Raw genomic sequence first — 27,866 nt, 5'->3', positions numbered from 1 at the left:
GCATCTTACCCAAAATTGTGAAATGGCAAAGAGAAGTTCAAATCTTTGCCCACTTGAATTCAAAGTAGACAATATCTACTCCAGCTATGAGTCATTGTCTTCGTGTAAATGCATGAAGTGATATTTCAAGTTTGTTTAATAAAATTACAGAAGTAACTGTTTCCTTCAGAGCTGTCCTTTGAGAGTAAATCACCCCTTCAATACTGCATTCTAAATTCCAAAAAAAAAAGGCTAACTCATTAAATGTTCCACTGCTGTTTATCCTGTTTTGCTTGGCAAAAACTAGAACATCTGCTGACCATTTCACATTAGAATGGTGCGTGTTCTTCGCTCTTCAGTCATTTATATTAACTGTGAAAAAATAGGTAAAGGATAATGTTTAACTTGTAGAAAAGTGCACTTGATTGAGGAATTCCAGAAACAAGGTCCAGGAGGTCGAGATGGATTGCATTACTTCTGACAGAGTCAAGAAAAGCAAAAAGGAAGCAGGAACAGAGGTGCATGATGAGCCTTCCCCAGCATGTCTGTCTTGCTGCCCTTGGCACCACCTTATAGAAGCCTGTTCACACCTTTTACTTACCTGAGTTGGGTTTTGTTTGATTGGTTGGTTTTGTTTGGGATTTGTTTCTTTGTTTGGGGTGTGCATGTGTGTGTGTGTGTGTGTGTGTGTGTGTGTGTGTGTGTGTGTGTGTGTGTGTGCGTGTCTGTATAATTGGGATAATATGTCCCCTTATTCTTCCACAATCTGGTACTTGAAAACTCCAGTGCCTTTGTCATCAACCACTTTCCATGAGTTGGTTTTAGCCCAGCAAACAAGTAGACTGTATCAAGCTTTGTGGTTTACCTCCATAGTTTCAGAACTACTAAAAAGGCTTCTCCTGATCAGTGTCAAGTAACATGGTCATTGGCATAACTGATATTTTATTTTCTTTTTTTTTTTTTATTAATTTATTCTTGTTACATCTCAATGTTTATCCCATCCCTTGTATCCTCCCATTCCTCCCCCCCCCATTTTCCCATTATTCCCCTCCCCTATGACTGTTCTTGGGGGGGATTACGACCTGGTGGCACTCAGAGGAAGGACAGCAAGTAGCCAAGAAGAGACTTGATACCCTATGAGAATATATAGGGGGACGTAATCCCCCTCAATAACTGATATTTTAAATACTATGAACAGGCAATATGTTAGCTGTGGTCTTTGAAAAAAGTCATAGAATTTAAGGATAATTCAAAAGTTAATTATTTTCAAACCCAAGTTAACTTGGACTTAAAATCCTTTTATAAAGAATAGATTGTTTACCCAAGGCAATGCTTTGTTTGACAGGCTTTTGCAGAAATTGTTAGAGAAGTTTCATAAAGAAAAATCCTATCTTTCAATATTAGAAAGAGAGAAAAAGAAAAAAACTATGAAACTCTTGAGGAGAGTAGGATTCTTCCACACAAGCATGCTGTTACTTAGTGCCACCATAGGGGCAGGGATTTTTGTGACTCCTAAAGGAGTATTAAAATCCTCCTCACAGAACATCCCTGTTTGTCTCAGTATTTGGGCAGGCTGTGGCCTGCTGAGCATGATGAATGCTGTCTGTCTTGCAGAGCTTGGTACTACCTTCCCTGTGAGTGCAGCATCTTATTATTTCCTCAAAAGATCGCTTGGATCCTCTGCTGCTTTTCTCAGTCTTTGGATTAAACTTTTAGCTTGTTTTCTTGGCATTGGTGCTCAATGCTTAGCAGCAACCAGTTATCTAATTCAGTCTTTCTATGCTGGGTGCCCAGCTCCAGAGCTCCCAAAGAGGTGTCTGGCTTTGGCTTTTCTGTGGTGCTTTGGAATTCTCAATGCTCGAGGGATTAAAACAGTGGCTTGGTTTCAGACCATCAACAGTTTGATGAAGACGAGTATTCTTTGTGTCTTTTCTCTAACTGGGGTTGTGCTCTTAGTGAATGGGGAAAAGGAGCATCTTTCCAGGTTTCAGAATGCTTTGGACGCTGAACTTCCTAACGCTTCGCAGATTGCAGATGCCATGCTGCAAGTGTTCTATTCGTACATAGGATCATCAGTCATCATCAACATGGCAGGTAAATCATAGTACATAAAAATATCTGATATTGTACAAAGGATTTGTCAATAGCAGGTAAATCCATTCTTAAAAATATGCATAGAATTTAGAAGATTAATACGATTGTTTTTTCATGTACTGAAGAGAAGTCCAATCTTCTCTATAATGTAGAATTATAATTAAAACAACCATATATATGTATATATACATATATGTTATTTCATGTAGACTGCTTTGAATTTAATTTTCTAGAAGTCATGTATTTTATATAAAACTTGGGGATGCTATGAGTTTTAAAATTAGAATTGAGATTATATTATACTCTCAATTTTATTTCATATAATCCCACCATCTTGAGTTAAGTACCAATCACATAAGAAATATATTATTAAATGCACACTTATAAAGCTACCCCAGAACTAAGATTTTACTGTATTTCACCTCAACCCTTTGGGATGTTTTCTCTTCCCAGAAATCCCCTCTCACCTTATTGTGGATCCTCATCACGCTTAGAGCATTTACACTGAAAACTACATTCTGCTGTCTTGTATATTTGTCACTGGGACTAGTAAAATACCAGATAAATTCTATTGTGCCGCATGTTTTACAAGACATGATGTTATTTAAAAAGTTAACTAAACATTTTTTTTATTAATTTATTCTTGTTACATCTCAATGTTTATCCCATCCCTTGTATCTTTCCATTCCTCCCCCCCCCCCATTTTCCCATTATTCCCCTCCCCTATGACTGTTCCTGAGGGGGATTACCTCCCCCTATATATTCTCATAGGGTATCAAGTCTCTTCTTGGCTACCAGCTGTCCTTCCTCTGAGTGCCACCAGGTCTCCCCCTCCAGGGGACATGGTCAAATGTGAGGCACCAGAGTACGTGAGAAAGTCATATCACACTCTCCACTCAACTGTGGAGAATATTCTGACCATTGGCTAGATCTGAGAAGGGGTTTAAAGTTTACCTCCTGTATTGTCCTTGGCTGGTGCCTTAGTTTGAGCGGGACCCCTGGGCCCAAATCTGCCTATCATATTGTTCTACTTGTAGATTTCTAGGACCCTCTGTATCCTTTTATTTTGCTATTCTCCCATGCGTCTCTCATTTAGAGTCCCAATAGGATGCCCTCCCCTCTGTCCCAGTTTCCTGGTAAGTGAAGGCTTTCGTGGGACATGTCCCTTGGGCTAGTATGCAGATATAAGTGAGTATATACCATTTGATTCTTTCTGCTTCTGGGTTAACTCACTCATTATGATCATTTCTAGCTCAATCCATTTATCCACAAATTTCGGGAATTCCTTGTTTTTAATAGCTGAGAAATGGGAATAGGGCTTCCTCAAGACCTAGCTATTCCACTCCTTGGAATATACCCAGAAGATGCTCCAGCACACAACAAGAAAATTTGCTCAACCATGTTCATAGCAGCCTTATTCATAATAGACAGAACATGGAAACAGCCTAAGTGTCCCTCAGTAGAAAAGTGGATAAAGAAACTGTGGTACATAACTAAATATTTTTAACTGATACTTCTCACTATTCTGTGAATTTCAAGTATCTCTAATATTTTAATACTAGAAAGGGTGGCATAGGGAACATTTTTGAAAATTCAATATTGTTCTCTGTGGAGCAATTCTTCTCACACTGATGTCACAGTACCCAGAGATTTTTATATTTGTTGCACAGAGATCTGACTACAATATCTAAAAAATTTAAAGAAAGGAATTCATAGTGTATTAAGTACATTTTATGTATTTTCCTTTTTATTGAAAATAGACCCTCTCATGCAATAAATACATCCTGATCACAGCTTCCCTTCCTCCTACTCCTCAAAGCTCTCCCCCACTTCCCCTCTCCTCCAAGTCCATTCCAAACGCATTTCCTTTCAGAACAAAAGCAGAATTACAGCAGACAACAGCCAACCATGACAAATGTATTTATTATTCTGAGAGATTATTTTCATCACGGCATTTTAATACCTATGTGTCTCAGTTGTGTTCTATTTTTGTGATAGAACAATCATGACCAAAACAGCAGCTTGAGGAGGAAAGGGTTTATTTCCTCTTACAGATTCCTCATGCAGGGAAGTCAGGGCAGCAGCCTGATGCACAACTGATGCAGAGATCATGAAGGATGCTGTTCGCTTCCTTCATCCTTGTTGCTTGTTCATTGTGCTTTCATATAGGGGACAGAACCACCAACCCAAGGGTGGCACCACCAACAGTGATGTGTGACTTCCCACATCATCCATCAATCATCAATCATGAATCATCAATGCACCACAGGCTTTCCCACAGGCCAGTCTGGTGGGGTTATTTTCTGAGTTAAGTTTCCTTTTTCTAACATGACTCAAATTTCTGTCAAGTTGACATAAAACTAAGCAGCACTACATGTGCATTATATTTTGTCATCAATTGGTCCTCCTGCACTAGCTTTCTGCCATTCCTTTGGCCACTTTTTGTCTGCTTCCACTTCTTTCTGGCTGTTGTCTTACACTATTTTTACCACAGATAGTCTGTTATCCTTTTTATTGCCCTCACCTAGCATATATCCATGTCTTTCCTGAATATGCTTCTAGTTTTATGACCTACTTAAACACACATACAGATATAATTTTATTTATGTGCTTTAATGGAAATAGAATTATCCCACTTTTCGCCATCCTTTGCTCCTCTCCAGTCCCTCCCAGATATGCTGCCCCAAACTCCCCAAATATCTTCTCAAACTCTCAAGATGAGAGCCTCTTTTCCTTTGATTATTGTTTTTCTATACAAATATACGCACATATACATATATATAAACAACTTTTGAATCTGTTTCTTTTGTTTATATGTACATGACATCAAGGCTATGCATTATGTAGTAAACAAACAATAAGGGGGTTCATTCTTGAGAGAGGTAAATTCTCCTTCTCCAAAAAAATTGTTTCAAGATCTTTCTATAGAGGCAGGGCCCTGAGAATTTTTGCCTTTCTATCTTAACATATCCATTAAGATTATAATTGTTCCAGAATTATTCATTCAGTAATTTCTAGGAGAGAATGTCTCACAGCACATTTTCTGATATTTTTATCTCTACTATCGCCACACTCCTTCTTTTCCATGCTCCTTGAGCTAGTGATACTGGAGAGGCTATGTTCATGTGTTCATTGAGACAGGACACACCACAACTTTTTCTTGTCTGTATTACATCCAGTTGTGGTTGTCTGTGATGGTCACAATTGTTCCTTTGATGAAAAAAGACTTCACCAAAAGTATAGTCAACTTCCTTGTGGGTCTATTTATAAGCTGTAGAATACAGTAAGAAACTGTGCTGGTCTAGCAAAGTCGCAGTAGTAGCTTCTGTTCTAAGGTCCGTTAACTCACTAGCCCCATCAATCAGGATGTTTCAAGTACAAAGCATGGTTTCCCTACTATTGGGTGGGCCTTAAGTTCAATTGTATGTAAATTATTTGTACACACACACACACACACAAACACACACATATATATGCCACTTATAGTGCATGTTGCCATATTTCACAGCTGTTGTAGCTGGATAGAATGGTTTAATCTTTCTTGGTACGTTTCAAAACATTTTTTGGAATTGTGCAACCTAGACTAAAGATCTGACTAGATCAGATCCATCTAGAATTATCTGAGACATCTATTCTAAGTTTGTACTTTGTTGTGCCTTCTTCACCAATAACAGGATATCCATCCACATCTCTAAGAGGAAACTAAAGACTTTATCAATAACCTATATTGTTTGGGTGTCACTGGCATTAGTCTGAGTGACACTTGAAAGGGGTTTCTCATGTCTGATACTAGGGCTTTGGATAGTCTATGTTTCTTATGGAGAATTGTCAGCTCTAGTAGCTTAATTTCCTTTAAAATATGCAATATAGAATATAATTGTAGAAAATATGAAGTAAAATGATTTATTGAGGCTTTATCAAACAACTGGGTATTTTTTACTTACTGTCCTTCTGTATTCACCTCCTTCCCTTCTCCCTCTTTGAAGGCCCCCGCACTTACTGAATTTGTCATTTTCTGTCACCTACATCCTTCCCTTCTCCTCTCATCCTCCTTCCCAATCTGCTCCCTATATACTTTTCTGGTTTATGTGGTTCTTCTCCGATGTGTGTTCACATTTGAGATTTTGCATCGAAGAACCACAGATAAGCGATAGCATGCAATGTGATGGTTTCTTTTTGGAGCTGTGTTTCTTTACTCAGTATAATTTTTTCTAGGTCCATTGATTGACCTCAGGATCTCAGGATTTCGTTTTTATTTACAGCTAAATAGCATTCCATTGTTTCCATTGCCATATTCTTATTATTTGTTTGTCCATTGAATGGCATTTAAAACTGCATATCTATAAGCAGAAGATTGAATTAGGCCCATATTTATTACCCTGCACAAAAAAGGAAACCAAGTGAAGCCCTCAAACGGACAGTAGAAAATGTAGGCAGTGCCCTAGAAGACACAGGAATTGGGAAAGTCCTCTAAAATAGGACCCACTTGTAAGTGAATTAATGCCCACAATAAAGAACTGGGACTTCATAGAAATAGTAACGTTTCTGTACAGGTAAAGACATAATCAGGAGAAGAAGAAATCCACAGAATGGAAGAGAACTTTTGCCGAAATACCTCTGACATAGGATTAATATCCACAGCATACTAAGACCTCAAAAAACAAAGTCAAAGAAACAGAGGACCTATTTTACAATAAGCTAGGAATCTAAAAAGAGAGCTTTTAAATAAGAGAAATAACAATGACTAAGAACTGCCTCAAAAAGTGTTTATCATCTTTAGCAATTAAAGAAATTCAAATATAAAAAATTTGAAATTTCATCTTACAAAAAGGAAAATGTGCCAGGAGCCAGCCCTGGTAAAAGCTAGTTCTCAATATCCCAAATAGTGCAAATATAAAAACACCCCAAGCATGTGACACAAGAAGATCAGGACCAAAAGTGAAAGACACCATGATGGTACTTACATCGTATGGCTTAGCTTTGCCGGACCTTTCTCAAGCTTCTGTGCTGCCCGTATGACTTTCGCTGTTCTCGTTAAACATGGCTGTGCTATCTCCCTCACCGCATTGTTATTTGTTGACTCAGGGTCTATAGATCATGTTGTGTGGCAGGTAGGGCTTTCTCTGCCCTCAGATATTGACTAAAAGGACAAGAGTCAAAGAAGCACAACTCCCAGGAGTACCACCAAACTGACGATAATAAATCAAAAGCTCTGTCCAGAGACAAAAGAAGTGAGAGAGTGGAAGAATCTATTTGCAACCTCGAAAGCCTAGGTGGGCTCCAATTGAGTTGAGCTGATGGCTGTAATTTGTTGGTGTAAAGACTGCATGCTAACTCAGAATTTTTCCACAGACCATGGAGGTGGGAAGTTACCTGTGCCCAGATCACTTAGAAGCATGGTCCACTATGTCTATAAAGTGTCTCTTTCTTTAGACTCTTTATGGTCCACTATGTCTATAAAGTGTCTCTTTCTTTAGACTCTTTATGGTCCACTATTTACTTATAGTTCTTGTCTTTCACCTTTCTCTATCTGGTGTATCTCATAACCAGCTCAAGAAACCCTTTGGTGAAGGCCTATCCTTACTACAAGTAGACTTACCTCTGAAGATCTCTGTTCTGAATGCCAGATCCCTGGGTTCTTCCCCATGTATAGCCAGGTCCACCAGAGATGATAAGGAGGCTGAAAGGGAGGAGTGAGCGAGGTACCAGAGACAGGGGAACCCTGCATCCTGACTGACTGGCAGTGCCTCTTTATTTATTCAGAATTCAGTAGGTAGGGGTATGTTCATGTGTCCAAAACACAGATCATGTTATTTTTCTTCCCAGTCATGTGTTTTAACTTCCTCTTGGGCTAAGTTTAGTCACCATTGATAAACAGTGACAAAACAGAGTTATCTTTTTCAATCACTTCTCCTCATTAATCCCATAACTAACCTTTTAAGAAATAAATCTGCAAGCAAGCCGAGGCAGATTGTCATGTCTCAAGCATTGTATTATCAACTTTTAATAGTCAGAGTACCAGTTGTCATTAGGCCTAAGAAAAATCTTCAGGCCAATGATGCTGCAGTTATTATTCAATTTCTGGCATAATATAATGTTTATAGTTGATATATTTGTAAATTTTATGTGTCTAAACTTGGTATTCTTTTGTTCCTTGATGATACAACTGCACAGTGGTCCTCAATAAGCTAACTTTTATAAGAAGGGGGGTCTTAATGCTTCATTATTTTGTCATTTATCCATACCATTCTCTGTCCATCAGTAATAGGAAGAGATTTTTAATTTGATCTGCTGTCAATTTCTCTGGCACACAGTCTCTTGTTTACTATTCTAAGTTTACTTTGTTCTGATTATATTATTTCTAAGTAAGTGAAGGGGCAGATATTCCAAGAGGATCTTGGAGTCAGAACCTCATAAGAAAGACACTAACATCTTTATTTGAGTCATAACCTCCAGAGTGTAAGGGAGATATCTAAAAATGTGAGGGGTAATGTGCTCAGGACTTTCCTGGGGAAGGTTCTGGGAGAAATAACAAATAATTCATAAGATATTTTCCATCGATCCAACAGCACCAAGTTGTGCCAATATTAAAAGCCCCTGAAGCATGCAGAATACACAGATCAATACTCAAAATGAAGGGCAGCATGGGGGTATTGCATCATTAAGACCCAGTTTTGCAGGCTATTTGTAAAGCTTTGTGTCATCATATGACTATCGCTGATCCCTTAAGGTATGGCTGGACCAAAAATGGCTAAGTTTAGCAAAACAACAAATGTTGATGAAGATGTGGAGAGAGCAGAAAAATAGCTCTCTTTGATGGGTATGAAAATTAGCACAACCACTCTAGAAATAAGTATGGATAATCTGCAAAAAAAACAAAAAACAAAAAACAAAACAAAAACAAAACAAAAAAAAAAACTAAACCTACCATATGACCCAGCTATAAAACTTGCTGACATGTGTCCCAGGCCCAGAGTTCCTACTTCACGGTACTTGTTCAGCAATGTTTGTAGCCACCCTAATCACAGTACTCAGGAAAAGAAAAAAAGCATAAATTCCCTTTAGGAAAAACTCTTCCAAATATGTATTGCTTTTTTTCATTTGAGAATAGCTTATTCAGCTCATTATCCTATTCCTTAATTGGTAGGTTTAAGGGTGGGATGCTTATTTTGCTGTTCTTTATATATCTAAGTACTAACTCTTGGTCTGATGTATGGTTGCTGAAATTTTCTAACCCGTTCTTTATGATGTCTCTTCACTCTTGTGGTCACTCCATTTGCTCCACGTAGTCTTTTAATTTCACATAATCTGATTTTCAATTCTTGGTATTTTTTAATACACTTTCAGGTTTCTTTTTCAAAGTGTTCACTCTCTCCGTATCGCTCCAATATAGTACTTGAAGTCCTAGCTAGAGCAATAAGACAACTAAAGGAGACCAAGGGAGTACAAACTGGAAAGGAAGAAGTCAGAGCATCACTATTCACAGATGGTATGACAGTATACATAAGCAACCCAGAAAAACTTACCAAGGAACTCCTACAACTAATAAGCACCTTCAGCAAAGTGGATGGATACAAAATCAATTTTAAGAAATCAGCAGCCTTCCTGTATAGAGATGATAAATAGGCTCATAAATCTATTAAGGACCCTTCATAATAGCCACAAAAGACCCGCAGAGTATTTTGGTGCAACTCTAGTGAAGTAAGGTAAAGATTTGTATGAAAAAAAAAAAGCTGTCAAGTCTCTGAAGACAGAAATTCAAGAAGATATCAGAAGATGGAAAGATATCCCATGCTCATGGGTTGGGAGGATAAACATAGTAAAAATGGCCATCTTATCAAAATCAATCTGAAGACTCAGTGCAATCTCCATAAAAAACACCTACAAAATTCTTTACATGCATTAAAAGATCAGTTCTCAACTTCATACGGAAAAACACAAAACCCCGAATAGCTAAAACAATCATGTACAAAAAGAGATCTTCCAGAGGAATTTCCATCTGTGATCTCATGCTATACTATAGAGCAATAGCAGTAAAAGCAGCAAGGTACTGGCATAGAAATAGGCTGATTGATCATGACATCAAATTAAAGACTGAGAAATAAACACACGTACCTATGGACACTTAATTTTTGACAAAGACACCAAAACCATACAATGAAAAAAAATGATAGCATCTTCAATAAAAGGTGCTGAACTAACTGGATGTCTACATGTAAAAAATGCAAGTAGATCCATGTTCGTCACCCTGTATGAACCTAAGGTCCAAGTGGATTAAAGACCTCAATATAAAACCAGACACACTAAACCTCTTAGAAGTAAAAGTGGGGAAGACCTTGAACCATTGTCTCAGGAGACACCTCTTGAACAGAACACCAATAGCTCAGGCTGTAACTTCAACAATTAATAAATGGTACCTCATGAAACTGAAAAGCTTCTGTAAGACAAAGGACATTGTGAATAGGACAAAACAACAACCCAAAGACTGGAAAAGATTTTCATCAACCCTACATCACCCAGAGGATTAATATTCAAAATATATAAAGAACACAATAAATTAAATACTACCAAACCAAATAATGTGATTTAAAAATGAGGTACAGAGCTAAACATAGAATTCTCAGTAGAGGAATACTGAATGGCTGAGAAACACCTAAAGAAATTCTGAACATTCTTAGTCATCAGGGAAATGCAAGTCAATACAACTCTGAGATTTCATCTTATACCAGTCAGAATGGCTAAGATAAAAAAAACTCCAGTGACAGCACATATGGTGAGGATGTTCAGAAAGGGGAACACTTCTCCCTTGCTGATGAGAATGAAAACTTGTACAACCACTTAGGAAAACAATCGGGCTCTTTCTCAGAAAATTGGGAATAGTGCTACCTCAGTACTCATCTATAGCACTCCTGGGTATACACCTGAAAGATACTCTACCATACAACATGGACATTTGTTCAACTATGTTCACTGTAGCTTTATTCATAATAGCCAGAACCTGGAAACAACATAGACATCCCTTGACTGAAGAATGGATAATGAAACTGTGGTACGTTTACACAATGGAATACTGCTCAGCTACTAAAAACAAGGGAATCTTGAAAATTTCAGGCAAAGGGATGGAACTAGAAAAATATTATTCTAAGTAAGGTAACTGAGACCCAAAATGACATGCATGGTGTATACTCACTTATAAACTAATATTAACACAACATAGATGGCCTCTGAGAGACTCTACCCAATGGGGGAGCAGTACTTACTGGGACTCACTGTCTGACTTGGGGAAAAGAATTGGAAGTCGCATGGAAGAGTTGGGAGATGGAAGGACCTGGAGAGGTCAAGAGCTCCACAAGGAGACATCGGGGATCGCATATCTTGGCCCAGGAGGCCTTTACCAACTGATGCTCCAACCAAAGACACTGGAAGCCGAGAACCTTGACTCCTGTTCAGAAGTAGCCTATGAACAGCTCATTCTCCACATTGGCAAGTGCAAGAAAGTGGGGCCTGCCTCTGACATGAACTCTGGTGCTGATCATTTGAGCACTGACCCTTAGCAGGGCAACCTTGCCAGCACAAGAAGAAAGGGATGCAGTCTATCCTGAACAGGCCAAGGTCAAAAGGCGGGGTAAGCCCCCCTTCCCTGTTTAGAAGTCTAGTGAAGGGATATAGGGCAGAAAAGGACAGGTTAATGGGAAATGGAAGATAAGAGCAAGGGAATAACAATTGAAATATAATGTGAATAAAATAATACATAAAAATTATAATTAGAGTTTTTGCATAAGTTTTTTTCTAACCTTTAATTTAGGGTAATGTGATGGTTTGAATAAGAATGCGCCCCCATAGGCTCACATGTTTGAATGATCGATCATTAAGGCATGAAGCTACTTGAGAGAGAGTAGCAGGCGGTCTTCATGTAGCATATGTGGCCTTCCTCTAACTGTGTCAATGGGCTGTGCTTTGAGGTTTCAAAAACTTAAGCCAGGCCCAGTGTCTCTCACTTCCTGTTGCCTGCTGATTCAGATGTAGAACTCTCAGGTTTTTCTCCAGCACCATGTCTGCCTTCCTTGTGCCATGCTGCAAATGAACTAAATTTCTAATGCTGTAAGCAAACCTAAATTAAACACTTTCTTTTATAAGATTTTATGTGGTCATAGTGTCTCTTCAAAGCAATAAATCAATGATTAATGTCTTTGATACATACAGCATTGTTCGTTATGCATACTGAAATATAGGTGTAGTTGTATTTTAGTAGATGGGAAATCCAGTTTTCCAGAGCCATTTGTTTCATTGTAATAGTGCCAATCCACCAGCATGTCAGATTTTTTTAATCTTACAGTTTTTTTTTTCTTAAAATTTGGAAATTCTTTCTTGACTGTCTCTCTTTTTCTTCTTTCTCTTATCTTATTGCTGTACATCAGTCTTTAAGTTACAGGAAAGACGGTATACTTAAACGTATCAAAAATTTATACAAATACTGAGTATAATAAGGTCTTAGTGCTTTTTATTGTAAAATTTATGAAACATTGTGAAGACCATTGATGTTGACTTCCTTTTAAAAGAATCTATAGAATTTGTCAATGAATCCATTTGGCTGTGGGCTTTTCTTCATTAGAAGAGTATAATTTTTTTTCAGAATTTCATTCATGAATATATCAAGTCAACTCCAACCCTTTCTCAAACTCCTCCCATACTTGCCAAAACCCTTCCCTCCCAGCCTCACATACTCCACTGAGTCCACTTAGTAGTGCTGCCAGTATGTGCAGATGGCCACAGACTGGACCACCAGCAGCCTGTCAGGGAATGGGTGCCTCTCCTAGCACCCACCCTCTGTTAATAGCTCGTCATCTAGAGCCAGTACTGCATGAGCCCTTTACACATCCATCCTGATCAGACCTTATATATGTCTGGTGCATGCAGACACAACTGCTGCAAGTTCATGACTGCAAGGTCCCTGTCAGAACTGGCAAACACTGTTCCCTCCATGACCTCTGGCTATCACAGTCTTTCTTTCTGTCTCCACTTCCATTATGACCGCTGCGACTTGGAGGGATAGGTTCTGATATACACATCTTATTTAGGGATGAACTCTCTCCCCAATCTCCTACTCTTTGCACTTTGACCAGTTGTGGGGCACTGGAATAAACACCACATACTGCAACAAAAAGTTTTCCTTTGAAAGTTGACAGTGAAATCAATAAACTGGTATAAAGATAGGTGTTTAGAATATACCATAATATGTCTATATGTTGGAATAATAATAATGAATTCTAATTTAAGGCATGGGATGTACCTATTTACCTATAGCTTCTTGGCCCAGCTAACAGCACCAGGCACATGTTCCATTTTATATAGTGGGCTCTAAATACAATTATAAAACAATTGGTTAGTCAAGAAACATTGACACCACTAAAGGCTATCCTTCCATTTTTCACCCCAATTTAAAATTTTCTTTTGCTACTCTTCTCTAATACATTTACATGTTTATGTATATTTGAAAAATCTGTTCTCTGTCAGATACAAAGCTGGTGAAAATGGTTTTTAATTCTCTGGGCTGCCATTTCATTGTATTGGTGGTTTTCTTTGCTGTACAAATTATTTTCTTTGTTTGTTTTGTTGTTATTTGTTTTGTTTTTAATTTTTATAAGGTCACATTCATGAATCTTAGGTCTTAATTCTTCAACTACCAGAGTCCTGTTGCATTCAGAAAGTCTTTATTGTTGTCTACCAGATAAAGTATAATCCTTATTTTGTCCTCCAACATATTCAGAATATCAAGACTCACTCTGAAGTCCTTGACTCATTTAGTGTTCACTTTTGTGTATAGTGAAAGACAGGAATCTAATTTGATCTTCCTACATGTAGATTTCCAGAATCATTTCTTAAAGATGCTCTTTTATTCAATGTTTAATTTCTTTTACCTCTTTGTCAAAAATCAGGTCCTGTAGGGATATGAGTTTATATCTCAATCCTCAATTCTATTTCTCTGATGAATACATGTGGTGTCTGTGTGTTTGTTTTTTCATTTGTTTTGGGGTTGATGGATTATTTTAATCAGTACCATGCTGTTTTTTTATCATTATACTATTACTTGAAATGAGTAAGGCTGATACAAATAACAGTGTTGTTATTTTTTTAAGATCACTACGTTTATCATAGTTGTGTTTCATAAAAATTTTTAATTTTTTTATATAGTTTCTCTGAAATTTTGTGTTGAATTTTTTTCTATATCTGGTGTCTTCCTGATTAATTTGTTTCTTTGGTGATTTAAATATCTCTATGTACAGACATTTTATTTCCTTACTAAGTTTATACCTAGCAGGTTTTGAAGTAATCATAAATGTAATGAGAATAAATTTTGGTTTTCTGTTTTGTTTTTATTCACTTTACAGCCTGGTTGCAACTCTACTCACTCTTCTTCTCCAAGTCCCACCCTCACACATTTCCCCCATTCAGAATCCTCTTATCCTCTCAGAAGGTGTGCCCCCGTGTGTACCAACCCACTCTGGCCCATCACGTCACGAAAGAACTAGTCACATCCTTTCCCACTGAGGCCAACCACACAACCCAGCCACATGAAAAAGACCTACAGTCAGGCAACAGAGTCAGACAGCTCCCACTCCAACTGTTAGGGTACTCAAATAAAGAACAAGCCACATGTCTGCTATATATGTAGGAGGCCTAGTTACAGCAATGCATGCTCTTTGGTTGGTGGTTCAGTCTCTGTGAGCCCCTATGGTCTCAGGAGATTTGCCTCTGTCTGGCTTCTTGGAGTGTCCTTGTGGTATGGTGAAGCATCTTATGGGTACATGCCCAAGTGTGGTAAAGATGGGTCTTGATGTAGAACTGTTCCCAATTTTCTGAGAAATGGTTAGACTGATTTCCACCCACCATGGATGGAGGTATGTTTCCACTGTTCCATATTCTCATCAGGACATGTTATTACTTGAAACTTGATCTTACCCATTCTGATGGGTGTAAGATGAAATCTCAGAACTATTTTGATTTTCATTTCCCTGATGATTAAGGATGTTGAGCATTTCATTAAGTACTTCTTGGCCATTCAGGATTCCTCTGTTGAGAATTAGATTTAAAGAGGTACCCCATTTTTGAATTGTGTTAATTATTTTGGTGGTGTTTACTTTCCTAGATGTGGGGTTGGTCAAAATATTTTCCCAAACTGTAGAGTGCCTTTGCATTCTATTTATGATATCTTTTGCCTTACAGAAGCTTTTTAGTTTCATGAGGTCCCACTTATTAACTGTTGACCTTACAGCCTGAGCTGTTGGTGTTCTGTTCAGGAAGTTGTCTCCTGTGTCAATGATTTTGAGGTTATTCCCAACTTTTATCTTCTACTCGATTTAGTGTATCTGGTTTTATATTGCTGTATATGAAGCACTTGATGTGAGTTTGTGCAGATTGATAGATATGGATCTATTTGCATTGTTCTACATGTAAACATACCAGCATCATTTGTTGAAGACACTGTTTTTCCACTTCATCATTGTGTGTGAAGAATACTCTTAGATTTGAATTCTATACCAGTGTACCAAAATTATACTTATTTTGTATAAATATACAAAATTATATACCAATGAATTAAAAACAACCTTTTTTGTGAGTAACAATTAAGGCGACTGTAATAATTCTCTTCTGCACATTTCTTGAGTTCTTTATATACTTTGTATATTATGTTTCTACTGGATGTAAAGTTGGAAAAACCTTTTCTCATTGTATAGGTTGCCACTTTCTCTAAATGACAGGGCCATTTGCCTTACGGAAGCTTTTCAGTTTCATGAATTCTCATTCATTAACTGTTGGCCTCAGAGCATGTACCTGCTGTATTCCGTTAAGAAACTTTTCACCAACTGTTGGCCTCAGAGCATGTACCTGCTGTATTCTGTTAAGAAACTTTTCACCTGTGCCAATGAGTGCAGGGATGTTCTCCCTCTCTCTTCTATTCAATTCAGGATATCTGGTTTTCTGTGGAAGTATTTAATTGATTAAGTTTTGTCAAGGTTTTAAGTACAGATCTATTTACATTATTCTACATACAGACATGTAGTTTAACCAGCATCATTTGTTGAAGATGTTGTCTTTTTTTTCCAATTTCTGGTTTCTTTATCAAAAGTCAGGTGTTCATAGGTGTTAATTTATGTCAGGGTCTTCAATTAGTTTCTATTGGTCATGTCTGTTTTTATGCCAATACCATGGCATTTCTATTATGAAAGCTCTGTAGTACAGCTTGAAATCAAGAAAAGTGATACTCTCAGCAGTTTTTTTCTTACTCAGGATCCTTTACCTATTATATTTTTGAGAGAGAGAGAGAGAGAGAGAGAGAGAGAGAGAGAGAGAGAGAGAGAGTGTGTGTGTGTGTGTGTGTGTGTGTGTGTGTGTGTGTGTGTGTTTCAAGACGTTTAGAATTGTCCTTTAAAGTCTGGAAAGAATTTTGTTGTAGATTGGTTTTAGTAGGATAGCCGTAATTACTGCATTAATCCTATCAATGATCTTGAGAGAGTTTTCTATCTTCAGATGTCTGCTTCGATTCCCTCCCTCAGTGGCTCAAGTACGTATCATACCATTCTTTCTCTTAGTTACTTAGATATAACCTTAGTAAAAGTCAGATTTTCTGGATATTATGTACCTTGATTTCTTACGTTTAACATTTTTGAACCAGGTAACTATTTCTTTTGTCTTATCTTCAATGCCCAAGTTTTTTTTTTTTGTTTGTTTTTTGTTTTTGTTTTTGTTTTTGTTTTTTTGTATCTCCTGTAATGTTGGTGAGGCTTACCTCTGAAAATTTATTTTGGTGTCCTAATATTCTCTTTTCCTCTTGTACTTTATTAAGGGATTTATTCATACCCTTTTTGAAGTCCTTGATGAAATTCATACTAGTTAATTTGAAATCCTTGTCTTTTGCTACAGCTATATTGCATTTCTGGGACCTACTTTAGTGGGATTTCTGAGTTCTGGTGGAGGCATACGCTCTTTGGTATTGATGACTGTGTTTTCATGCTTGCGTGAGGCTCTGGGCTTGGGATAACTGAAGTTATAGGTATTGATATGTGGTACCTTTTGTTCTTGGGTAGGTGTTTGTATCCTTGGTTTCTTTTACCTTCTCTGAATCTGAGGAACTGGCTGTAGTTGTAGCTTCCTGATAGGGAGTGTTTCTGAGTGCTGCCAGGCTTGGCCTCTGTTGGTCCTGGTAGGGAGTGTTTCTGAGTGCTGCCAGGCTTGGCCTCTGTTGGTCCTGGACGGAAACTGTTTCTATTTATTGGAGCTGTCACAAAGAAATGAAAATAGGACGAAAGTGAGGCTAGAAGTGAAAATGTTTTCAGGAAGGAGGGAAGCTGGGTCTTCCATGAGGTTTGGTGTTTTCCTCAGGAAGTGGAGTCAGAGAGGATACCAGGGTCTTATATATGGTCATCTACAGAGCTGGGGATAAGACTAGGAGATTGGAAATGGGCCAGGAAGAACAGTGAAGATGGTTTGTCTGATGACCTGGCTTAGCCTGTTGCTTTCCGGGTAGAGTTACATAAATATTCCAGGTGAATAAATTTTACAAAAATAGCTCTTTCCATTTCATGCTGTGAAGATTTCTCTCATTATTTGCTTGACAATTTTATGTGAGGTTTTTAACAGAAGAAAATTAGGGAAATTCACTATTAAAACCTATCAATACATGGCATCCATTTTTTTCTCATAGTCCACGAAATGATCTCCCAATCAATAAGATCATTTTTGGAACAATTTTCCTAGTATTTTTAGGGTTCAATTTCTTTATATTTATGTAATACTTTGAGTTTTTATTCTCAGATAATTTCTTTAAAATTCTCTAGATCTTGACTATTTCATAAGAAGAGTTTATAATATTTCCTCAAAGAAGAACTTCTTTTAATTTATGAGAATGCTCTTTTAGTGTTGAAAAACCAGGGAAAAGTTGTTTGCAATTTTTTGCAATGCACAAAAAGTGACATTGAATAAACAAAGAAAAATTTGCACCGTCGTGAGATAGCTGCGTGCTTATGCTTTTTAAATGAAGAAGTAATATTTGATAGTATTGTACACAAACTATTTCATAATTTTCTTTGCTATATTACATCATGACCAGAGTTTCCCCTCCCTCCCTCCCTGCAGTCACCCCGTCTGCACCACCACCACCACCTTATTCTTGATCCTCTCCTTCTCCATCTCCCTTTCGAAAAGGGCAGACCTTCAGTGACACCAAGCAACATGGGATAACAACTCCCAAAGAGACTAAACACCCCCTATCTATAGAGGCGGGATAAGGCTACCCAATAGGAGAGGAAAGGACCCAAAAGAATCCCAACACATACATACATACATACATACATACATATATATATGTATATATTATACAGTTTCTAGTAATTTGATATTTTTGTCTTTTAACTGTTAATGTTGAAAAGGCCATCTCATATAGATATGTAGGAAAAATAGCAGAGGTATTTTTAGGGACTGTGGTGCTTTGAATGAGAATGTTCTTTACAGTCTCAAGGTATTTGAGCACTTGCTCCTCAGTTGGTAGTGCTATTTGGAGTGATGACAGGACTTTAAACAGAGCCTTGCTGGAGGAGGCGCAGCACTTGAGTGGCCTTGACTTTCTATATATTCACACCCACTTCCTGCATGCTCTCTACGCTTCCTGGTCACTTTCTTGGTGTGAGCTCTGAGCGTCCTACTCAAACCACCTGCCAAGGGCTCCTCCCACCGTGGGCGCTCACCACTCCAGAACTGTAAACCCAAATAAATCCTTCCTTCTATAAGCTGCGTTGGTCATGGTGTTTTATCATAGCAGTAGAAAGTAAATCAATCAGGTGGGGCCAGTTCAATTATTATTAGAAATTTTATATTAATCTCTAGACAATTTCTCCTATCATTTAATATTAATTCAATTAAAATGTAAATATATTATTTCCCTGCATTGGCTCCCTTCCACACTCTCCCTAATTCAAAGCACCAACTGATTGAACTATTTTTTCACTTCTACACATAAAAGTATATAAATATAACCTGCTGTGGACATTCAGAGTTTCCTTCATATATAGGTTTCTAGGGGTGGCCACCTCAATCACAGGGCTCACCCATCGGGAAGACTAAATTTTCCACTCTCAACCACTGTTAAATTTTTTTTTTATCATCCTTCATGTAGCAATGGGGCCCAATGAAATACTACTACCCTGTGTCGAGATATAAACTGTGGCTAGAATTGTCACAAAATTTTACTGACCTTCAGTCAACAATTCAATCCGTAATATTTAAAAACCAAACATTCTAAATAGAGTCCAATGGCATGCCCATTTGACACATATCTGCCTAGGTTTGTGGTGGGAAAACAATTAAGTATTTGCTTTCCATAATTACAATATGTTTCTTAGTGTGAGTTAGCTATATATGTGCACTCAAATCCATAGCATCCAAACGGCCGACATCTGAGCTGAGGCATTATGGTTAGCATTTGTTGACGCTCTGCCATGTGACAGCCATGCAGTGTGCAGTGTGCTTGTGTTACGACTTAAGATACATGGTTATAGTAAAGTTGTGTTATACAACACATGTGAGCACTGTGAGAAACGCATTAAGTTTGTTAGGTATTTAATTTTTGAATGAACATTAGGCATATCAGATCCCAAAAACTTTTATTGTTGCCAATTTTTTATGATGCCCACTTTCAGCTAAAAGGCCCCATAGATGAACATAACCCAGTGTTTGAAAACCTGAGCTCTGGGAGTACAGCCTTGAATGGCACTGGATATGAGAGGACATGCTACATTAATGTCACTTGCAGATTTATTATGTGAAGCTTATAGACTTAGATTACTGGATAATAAAATTGGTAAGTATGAATGCAAAAAAATTGTGTCCTTCACACTGTCTTGTGAGACATTTCATTATACTAAAAAAAAAAAAAAAAAACCACCAGAGTTAAGATGGCTAGATTCTTGTTTTAAGGAAGCAACAAAGACAACCAAGCACTACTTCACATCCCATAGGCTCCCTGAATACATGAAGACATGCACTGGATATTTAATCAATCGATGGATGCTTCTATCTCACTGAAAGGAAGACAAGAGACAATCCCTAGTGACAGAAATAATTACCTTATCAAAGACCTAATGTCACTGTCTCCATGACATGGAACTTTGCAACTTCCCATGCTTGGTGTATCCTTTTATGATGCATTCATTTCTTTTTCTTAGGAGAAGTAAAAAGTCCCAGCGAAACAATTCCAAGATCTGTAATTTCTGCTCTGCCCACTGTGATCGTGCTCTATGTGATGACAAACATATCGTACTTGGCAGCTTTGACGCCCGAGGAAGTCGTCTCCTCAGGTATGTGGAAGTAAATTTAAATAAATGTGTATCTGTGCTTAGAAAAGCTGTGGTGAGGGTGAGGTGATGCAACAATCAGCGGCACAACCTTGAGAAAGTAGGATCCAAATGAGGCCGACTAAGGTCTCATGTAGTAGCCAACTTAACTCTCAGAGTGTAAATAGCCTAAAATTCTGGGTAAAGAGAATCTTTAAAATGAGCGTGCGCGCATGCATACACACACACACACACACACACACACACACACACACACTCCAAGAACAATTCCATGTTTTGAAGAAATGGAAGTATAAATACTCTTGTTTTCTTGAAGTTTTCTCACAAGTACTCAGAGTTCTCGTGTGACACTAGTTTTGAAGTGTGTTCAAAGGGATGCCTATTCTGGTTGTGACCAGAGCTCCGGTTTTCTGTTGCTTCAGCAGAAGATTGTTGAGGAAAGTTTAATTCCTCTGAAAGCCATTGATTTTAAATACTATGATAATCAAAAGAAGGGGCACATATTGATTTTTAAGTATATTTTCATTCTTATACAGCTGGTATAAAATGACATAGTATTTAAATATATACTTGGCAGGGAGCCCTTAGTCGAAGCAGACATTGGATTGGAGCTTTTACAAGTATATTTGCAACCCAGGGAGTTAAAGAGAAGACCTGAGGAAGTGTGCATTGCACTAATCTCACTACTTGATCTACAGCAAAGTAGCTGAGTTGTCGACCACTTGACTGGGTCAGTAATATATACTAATACACGAGATGGGCTGTTTAACAATGAGAGAACAAGAACTGATACTGCTGACACTGAGTTTTCTGGTAGTTCAAAAACATCCACTTCTACTATGTTTTACTGGACAAAACCAATCACAATGTACAACATATTTAAGCAGTAAGGGAGTCCTCTCAGTAAGAATTGTAAGTCACAATACAGAATTCATGGCTGCAGGAAAAATTAAAAAAGGTTGCTCTAAATTCTGTAAAGCAAAAATGACTCGCACATTCTGAATTTTCTTTTAATTTTTGTAGATTCCATTGCTGTTACGTGGGTGAACAGAGTCTTTCCTTCCATGGAATGGATAATTGCTTTGTCAGTCTCAGTACTCCTAATTGGCAGCATTCCTTGTGGAATACTTTCAGCATCAAGAGTATTCTACTGTGCAAGTCAAGAGGGACAACTTCCTTTCATCTACTCAATGCTCAATGACCATCACTCTCCTCTTGTAGCTGTCATCCAGAGTATCGTTTTAACTTCTGTTGCAATAATAACTTCAAATGTAATCTACTTAGTGAAATACGTGAGTCTAGGAGCATGGTTTATAAATTTGCTGAATATGATTGGATTGCTCAAATTAAGATATCAGAACCCTGATCTACCAAGGCCTTATAAGGTAAGTCAATATGTTAATACTAATGTTGTCACCTTGTTCAAGCTCTGTTAGATTCTCTGAAACAGTTGTAAACACAATACATGAAGCAACTTCCCTAAATCTTCCTTCTCAACTTCTGTGATATGACCCATTTAAGCATTATTTTCATTGTGTGAAAAGTGAAAACTGAAACACTGCAAGAAACACAGATATCATCATCATATTCCTAGAACCAAACAATAACACTAAGGAGAAAACAATAGATTCCGTATACAATTAACTTGTTCACCTCCTAATTCACATAAATGAGTTAGCTTCATCTTCTTATTTCCTTAATTGATTTCAATTTAATTCAAGACTTTAAGTAAAGACTGGTCTTAGATGAGCTTCATTTATATTCACACACTGATAAAACATACATCCAAGGAAGCTCCATCATCTTTGCTTTCCTTATCAATACTCGTATAAATTTAGTCACTATTTAGCTATATCATAGTTGTGAGATAATATGAAAATATATAAAATATGTATTTTATGGCAATGACTACAATAACCACATGAATATTGTTAATAACCCCATATTCACAGATTTTCCTTTGTGGATTCTGAATCATCCAGTCTCTATTGGGCCATAGAAGTATGTACTGATATTAGCTATTTTAGGAACCTTATAAATAATGAAACATTGACCATATTTTGAGAAATGTCAGTTGATACCGTATTGCACACACATTCTACTTACTTATAATCAATTCCTCATCAGGTACATCCTATATTAATAAAAGGGACAGATACATTGGATATCATGCATATCCCTGCTATATTTCAGACAGACACACTTATATGTAATTCAGAATATATGAATAGATTTTTTGTAGTCTTTATATATATATATATATATATATATATATATATATATATATATATGAATAAAAAAGTATACACATCATCAGCTTCATTTTCATGACAACTTCTGGTGAATGTGATTCTCTCATATAGACTTTAACATCAAAATCGAATTAAATTATCATTTTAAAAATAAAACATCTGACAAGCAAATTAATTAAGTCAATAATTAACCACCTGCACAATGCCTTTCAAAGTAATAATTGTCTGTATCTTTTCTGAGCCTTGGCTACAGTAAAGCGCAATTGGAGTACTGAATCTGATGAATATTTACATTTTAAACACTAGCTTTCTGGCAGTATGGAGTCAGTGAAAGACTGGGTGTCTTGTAGCACATGGTATTAACCAAGCATCATCAGGTATTAAATAAAACAATGCTCATACCTATGTTTAATGACCTATTTGTTATAAGACATTATAAATTGAATACTCCTAATAAAGAAATCACTGCATCTTCTGTGTAACAACATAGTGAATAAAATTGATCATGAATAAAGGCACAGAAACTGAACATGCCCATTTAATGTGAAAGTGGATTTAGAACATCCATTACCAATAAAGAAAGAAAGAAAAAAAGAACAAGTTTTAGAAATGTGGTCATGGGACAACAAATAGAACAAGGGATTGAGGTGCTCCCTCCTTAAGAGGCTAAGAGCAGCACTTGTCCTTGACACATAAAAATGAAGATAAAACGAATGTAGCTCTCTCATATGTTCAAAGGCCAGTCCCTGGTAAAAGACCTTCTACAACATGAAAAGTCAGTATTTGGATAACAAAATATTTATATCCATTAAAATTTTTCTATTACCTATACTATTCTGTCATATATGAGTAGGAAATATAAATACAAAACAAGAACTATACGGAAAAAGCCACCAAATCCATCCTCAGTAACACCCTGGTATTTCAAAAGACTACTACAAATTAACTAATCATTTGTGGGGAGACCTCAGATATATCTTTTAAACAGACAAACACTAGAGGTATAAATTAAATTGGATGGACTCTTCTTCAGAAGCTGCTTTTAGAAAATAATATATTACAATACCTGTGTTGAAGCAACAGTAGCTTTCAGAATTCTTTGGAAAGAGAAGGTATGCAAATAAGGTCAGAGTCCACTAGTTCTTTCCCTGAAGACTACAACTCAGAAGAGACCTCATCCTAAGAATGTAAGTTCTCACTTAGAGACTCTTCTGTTGCCACTAATAAATCTGACACTGAAAGTTAAACCTCATGTGTTTCTTTGATCATAACTCCATAGGGAATTTATAAATGGTAAGATATGTGATTTGTAAATCAGATAAATAAGAAGCTGTTTGAACCATCCACCATATTGAGCTATTGCTACAATCACCCTTAAAAACAACACACCCAAAATCATAAAACCGTTTTCATGTTCTACATTGTAATTGTACATTCAAGACCATGATCTTGTATTGAAATTAAGATTTGCCATTAAGATACTTGTAAGAGTTATGTATAAATAGGTACACTGAAGGAGAGCGCCAGAAATGTATATGTTAGGAAGAACAGAAAGAGGACCACTATCAGGGATAACAGAGATCTAAATGAGGAGACACATCTTCTCCATAATGTGTAATAAAACACTGAACTTTTAAAATCGAAACACAACAAAATCTTGTCAGAACATTCATCAGCAACACTAAATGTCATGAAAGCATAGTATGTTATATTTCAAACCCTCAATAAAAAATAATTGTTTAAAATAGAAAGGAGAGTACTGATGGAGATAAGACACAAGGGGGAGAAGAAGAGAAAAAAGGAGAAAGGGGATTATACAACATAACAAACGTTTTTTCTAGAGAAAATAACACCTAACGAAGATTGCTATACTTACCAAAACTATCTTTTACAAGTAATGGGGACATAAGGACATTTCAGGACAATTAGATTAACAGATCTCAGGGTCATCATGCGTCTGTTCAGAATGTATTTGAAGGAATAATATGCAACGGATGAAAAAAGACTATTTCTATCATGAAACCAGAAAGAATGCACTTCTTGGAGGCAGGAACAAACAAGTAGAAAAGAATACATTGCTATGTATACAGTTAACAGTAAACTCCTTCTACAAATAAATGACAATGAATAAACCACAGTAATGCAGACAAGAAAAATAAACCAAAATTTTAAGTTTTCAACCATTCCCAATATTGAATCAATTGATAATGGTCTCAAATCACCAATAGACAGAAATGTGTGAGAAATAATATCTCACTATCTAGAATCATTTAAAAAATCATACCACTGACAAAATCACCTACATATTGATAAATAAAGAATGCAGGGCAATTTGCCAAGCAAATGGAAGTTGAAAACAGCTGATGTGACTGTTCAGATATGAACACAGACTTTAAAAGCCATCAAAAAGATAAGTAAAACACAGCATATTATTGATGCAAACAATTCATCCAGAATACATAAGAATAAAAATATTCACAAAATGATAGGCATTCACAATTTCATGTTTAAATCACTAAGAACTAATGAGAATAAAATATCATATAAGTCCTGCCACAATAATGCTGAGTGACTTCTATACAGTACTCTCATCTTTAGGTAGTTCATCAAAACTAAAAATTAACAAAGAAATTTCAGAGTTTTACTATACTATATAACAAATGCACTTAGAATGTATCTTCAGCATATTCCATCCTTCATAATATTCCACCCTATATCCACGAGTTATGCATTTCTCTTGAGTCCATAAATTTAGGTAACAACACAAGTCTTAAAATTTTAAAACAATTTTTCTTGTCTCTGATCAGATCATAGTGAATTAAAACCAGAAAGCAATAGGTAAAGGAACTGTAGAGACCCATGGAAATTGAGAGAGGGGAGGTCAGCTGAAGTAAGGAGCATATGAGGGAAAACTAATACAGTGAACGCTTCCTAAAATATATACATTTGTGTAGGTGAAATAAATGAAAACAACAAATAACGGGGGAAATCAAATCCCACTAGACATTTCTTTTCACCAAATGAAGCTTCATCACCAGAAATGAATTCCACCTAATGAGTTGTTGGCAAAAGGGGCCACATAGAATCCACCAAACAACCCAGGCTATGTGTGTCTCTCTGAAACCTGACACTATGGGCCTACTGAAGACAACATTTACACAACTCACTGAGCACAGCGCAGCTGAGCTGGTGCCTGCCTTGAGTTTCTCTCCTGAGTAGTGTTCCCAGCACTGGAAGGAACTGTTTATAGAGCTGCTGGATTCTACCGGCCTTTCAGATCTGACACCAAAGCCTCTCAAACTATTCCTTAAAATCTGAAGGAAAGGAATGTTAGCAATCCATTCTTTATAATAAACCATTATTACCCTAACAGCACAACTACATAAGAATCCTACAAAATGAGACATTATTAAACAATTATCCAAGTGAATATGCATACAACCATTCTTGAAAAGATATTTCTGATCTGAATTTGAGAGTACATCAAGAGGATCAGACACAACAAGAAATTTTGGCTTAATTACAGGAATGAAAGGATAATTGGAAATACTTTAATCAATTAAAGTAAGATTACACATAACTAGACTTAAGGTTTGAAATCACATTTTTTCAAATTTTTGTGTTTGGATATACACTTACACAGGACATGAAACTGGAAATGAGAGCAGAAGGAACAATGACATCTAAAGGACAGAGTTTTCTGAAAAGAAGGGGAAATAATCAAACATGTGTCAGGAAGTGTAGGTGGGAACAATTTTCAAGAAGGGAAGAGATAAGAAAAAGGGAAGGGGAATGTGAGGGACAGAATAAGAAAAAATAGAATTACACATATCTATAAAATTTCTAAGAATAAACACAGCACTATATCTATAAGCATATCACTGTGCATTGCTCACTAAAAATTAACAAAGGAAACAAGTTAGGAGATAAGGAAGGAAAGGGAGGAAGAGAAAATGTTGACTATTTGTAAACATATAGCTAGTTTTCATAATTCAGAAAAACACTGTTGTAGTCACTAATAGTTCTAGCGTGCTAATTTTATTTATGGCAGTGGTGTATTCTAAGGAACCATTTTTGCTAATGTTTGAAAATAGTACTAGCTTTAGTGAATGAAGAGTTAATGTGATGAATAGATTTAAAAATTTATGGACACTGCAGGTACCCACACAGTGAATTTTTAAATTAATACTTAATCTGCAAGGAATCTACTTTGTATAAGCTAATACCGAGACTATTAAATAAAAATGTCTGGCAATGTATCTAAAGCCTTTGAAGCTATCCATGCCCTCACCTCTGACCGCTGGAACATCTTTACTGCGCTATTTATTATAGGAACTTACCATGAAACCAAGAAACGCTTACTCCTCTTTTTTCTTTCAGGTATGGCTGCCATTTGTATTTGGATCGATAGCTTCATCAGCTTTTCTCATCTTCACACCAATAGTTCAGTCTCCTAGTATAGAGCAGGTCTATCAGGTTGCCTTCCTTTTCTGTGGACTTCTGGTTTACTGGCTTCAAGCTCGCCTTGGCAGACACGCCACTTGTTTTGACACAATCACTTGTTACTTGCAGTTGCTTTTCAATGTGTCCCCATCTGAAGAGCATGACAAATGAATTCCTTCCCAGGATCCTAAAGAAGAAGTATTTTTGAAAGAAGGAAGCAAAACAAATGTCTTTTAAAATGAGTACAATTTCATTGCAATTTTGTTTTTTGATGCACATGCTCTTAAACACGATGCATGTTTACATTATGCACACACCAAAAATTTGTTGAAAATTTTCAATTCCAGCTCTTAAACACCTTTTTCCTATGAATAGTTTGTAGAAATAGGACTAAATATCCAAAATACGGTAATTTTTAAAGTATGGAAATTTTATTTCCTACTAAGGGAGACATACCTGGTTTTGCATGTTGGCAAATGTACTTTGCTGCACAGAAAATTATAGGACGTTTAAGTAGAATTGTCCCTAGTCATATGTAGCATATTTTTACTAAAAGGGAAAGTATGTGTAATGTGCTGGCTGAGCCAAGGAATGTGTGTTCTCTAGCCAAAGACGCACAGTCAGTGCTTCGTGCCTGGCTGCTCTCCCTCCACGCTGACAGACTTACTGTCCCCACTGGGCTCCCATCTCTCAAGTCTCTCCTTCCTGGCTCCCAACTTCCTTCAAAGCAATTTCCTCTCTGTTTCTACGA

General features: G+C 36.9%; 1 protein-coding gene across 1 annotated transcript; it reads left to right on the top strand.

Annotated features, from left to right (window-relative positions):
- The first annotated feature begins 1,406 nt into the window (after window positions 1–1,406).
- On the top strand, window positions 1,407–27,289 carry LOC127183570 (solute carrier family 7 member 13-like). Its single transcript, XM_051139662.1, has 4 exons — window positions 1,407–2,073; window positions 20,292–20,423; window positions 21,444–21,805; window positions 27,053–27,289. The coding sequence occupies exons 1-4, from the start codon at window positions 1,407–1,409 to the stop codon at window positions 27,284–27,286; spliced, it is 1,395 nt and encodes a 464-aa protein (XP_050995619.1). The 3' UTR covers window positions 27,287–27,289.
- Window positions 27,290–27,866: the final 577 nt, after the last annotated feature.

The sequence above is a fragment of the Acomys russatus genome, chromosome 31 (assembly GCF_903995435.1).
Source record: "Acomys russatus chromosome 31, mAcoRus1.1, whole genome shotgun sequence".
Taxonomy (NCBI): Eukaryota; Metazoa; Chordata; class Mammalia; order Rodentia; family Muridae; genus Acomys; species Acomys russatus.
The sequence above is the reverse complement of the archived record's forward strand: the minus strand, read 5'-3'. Positions and strand labels throughout refer to the sequence as shown.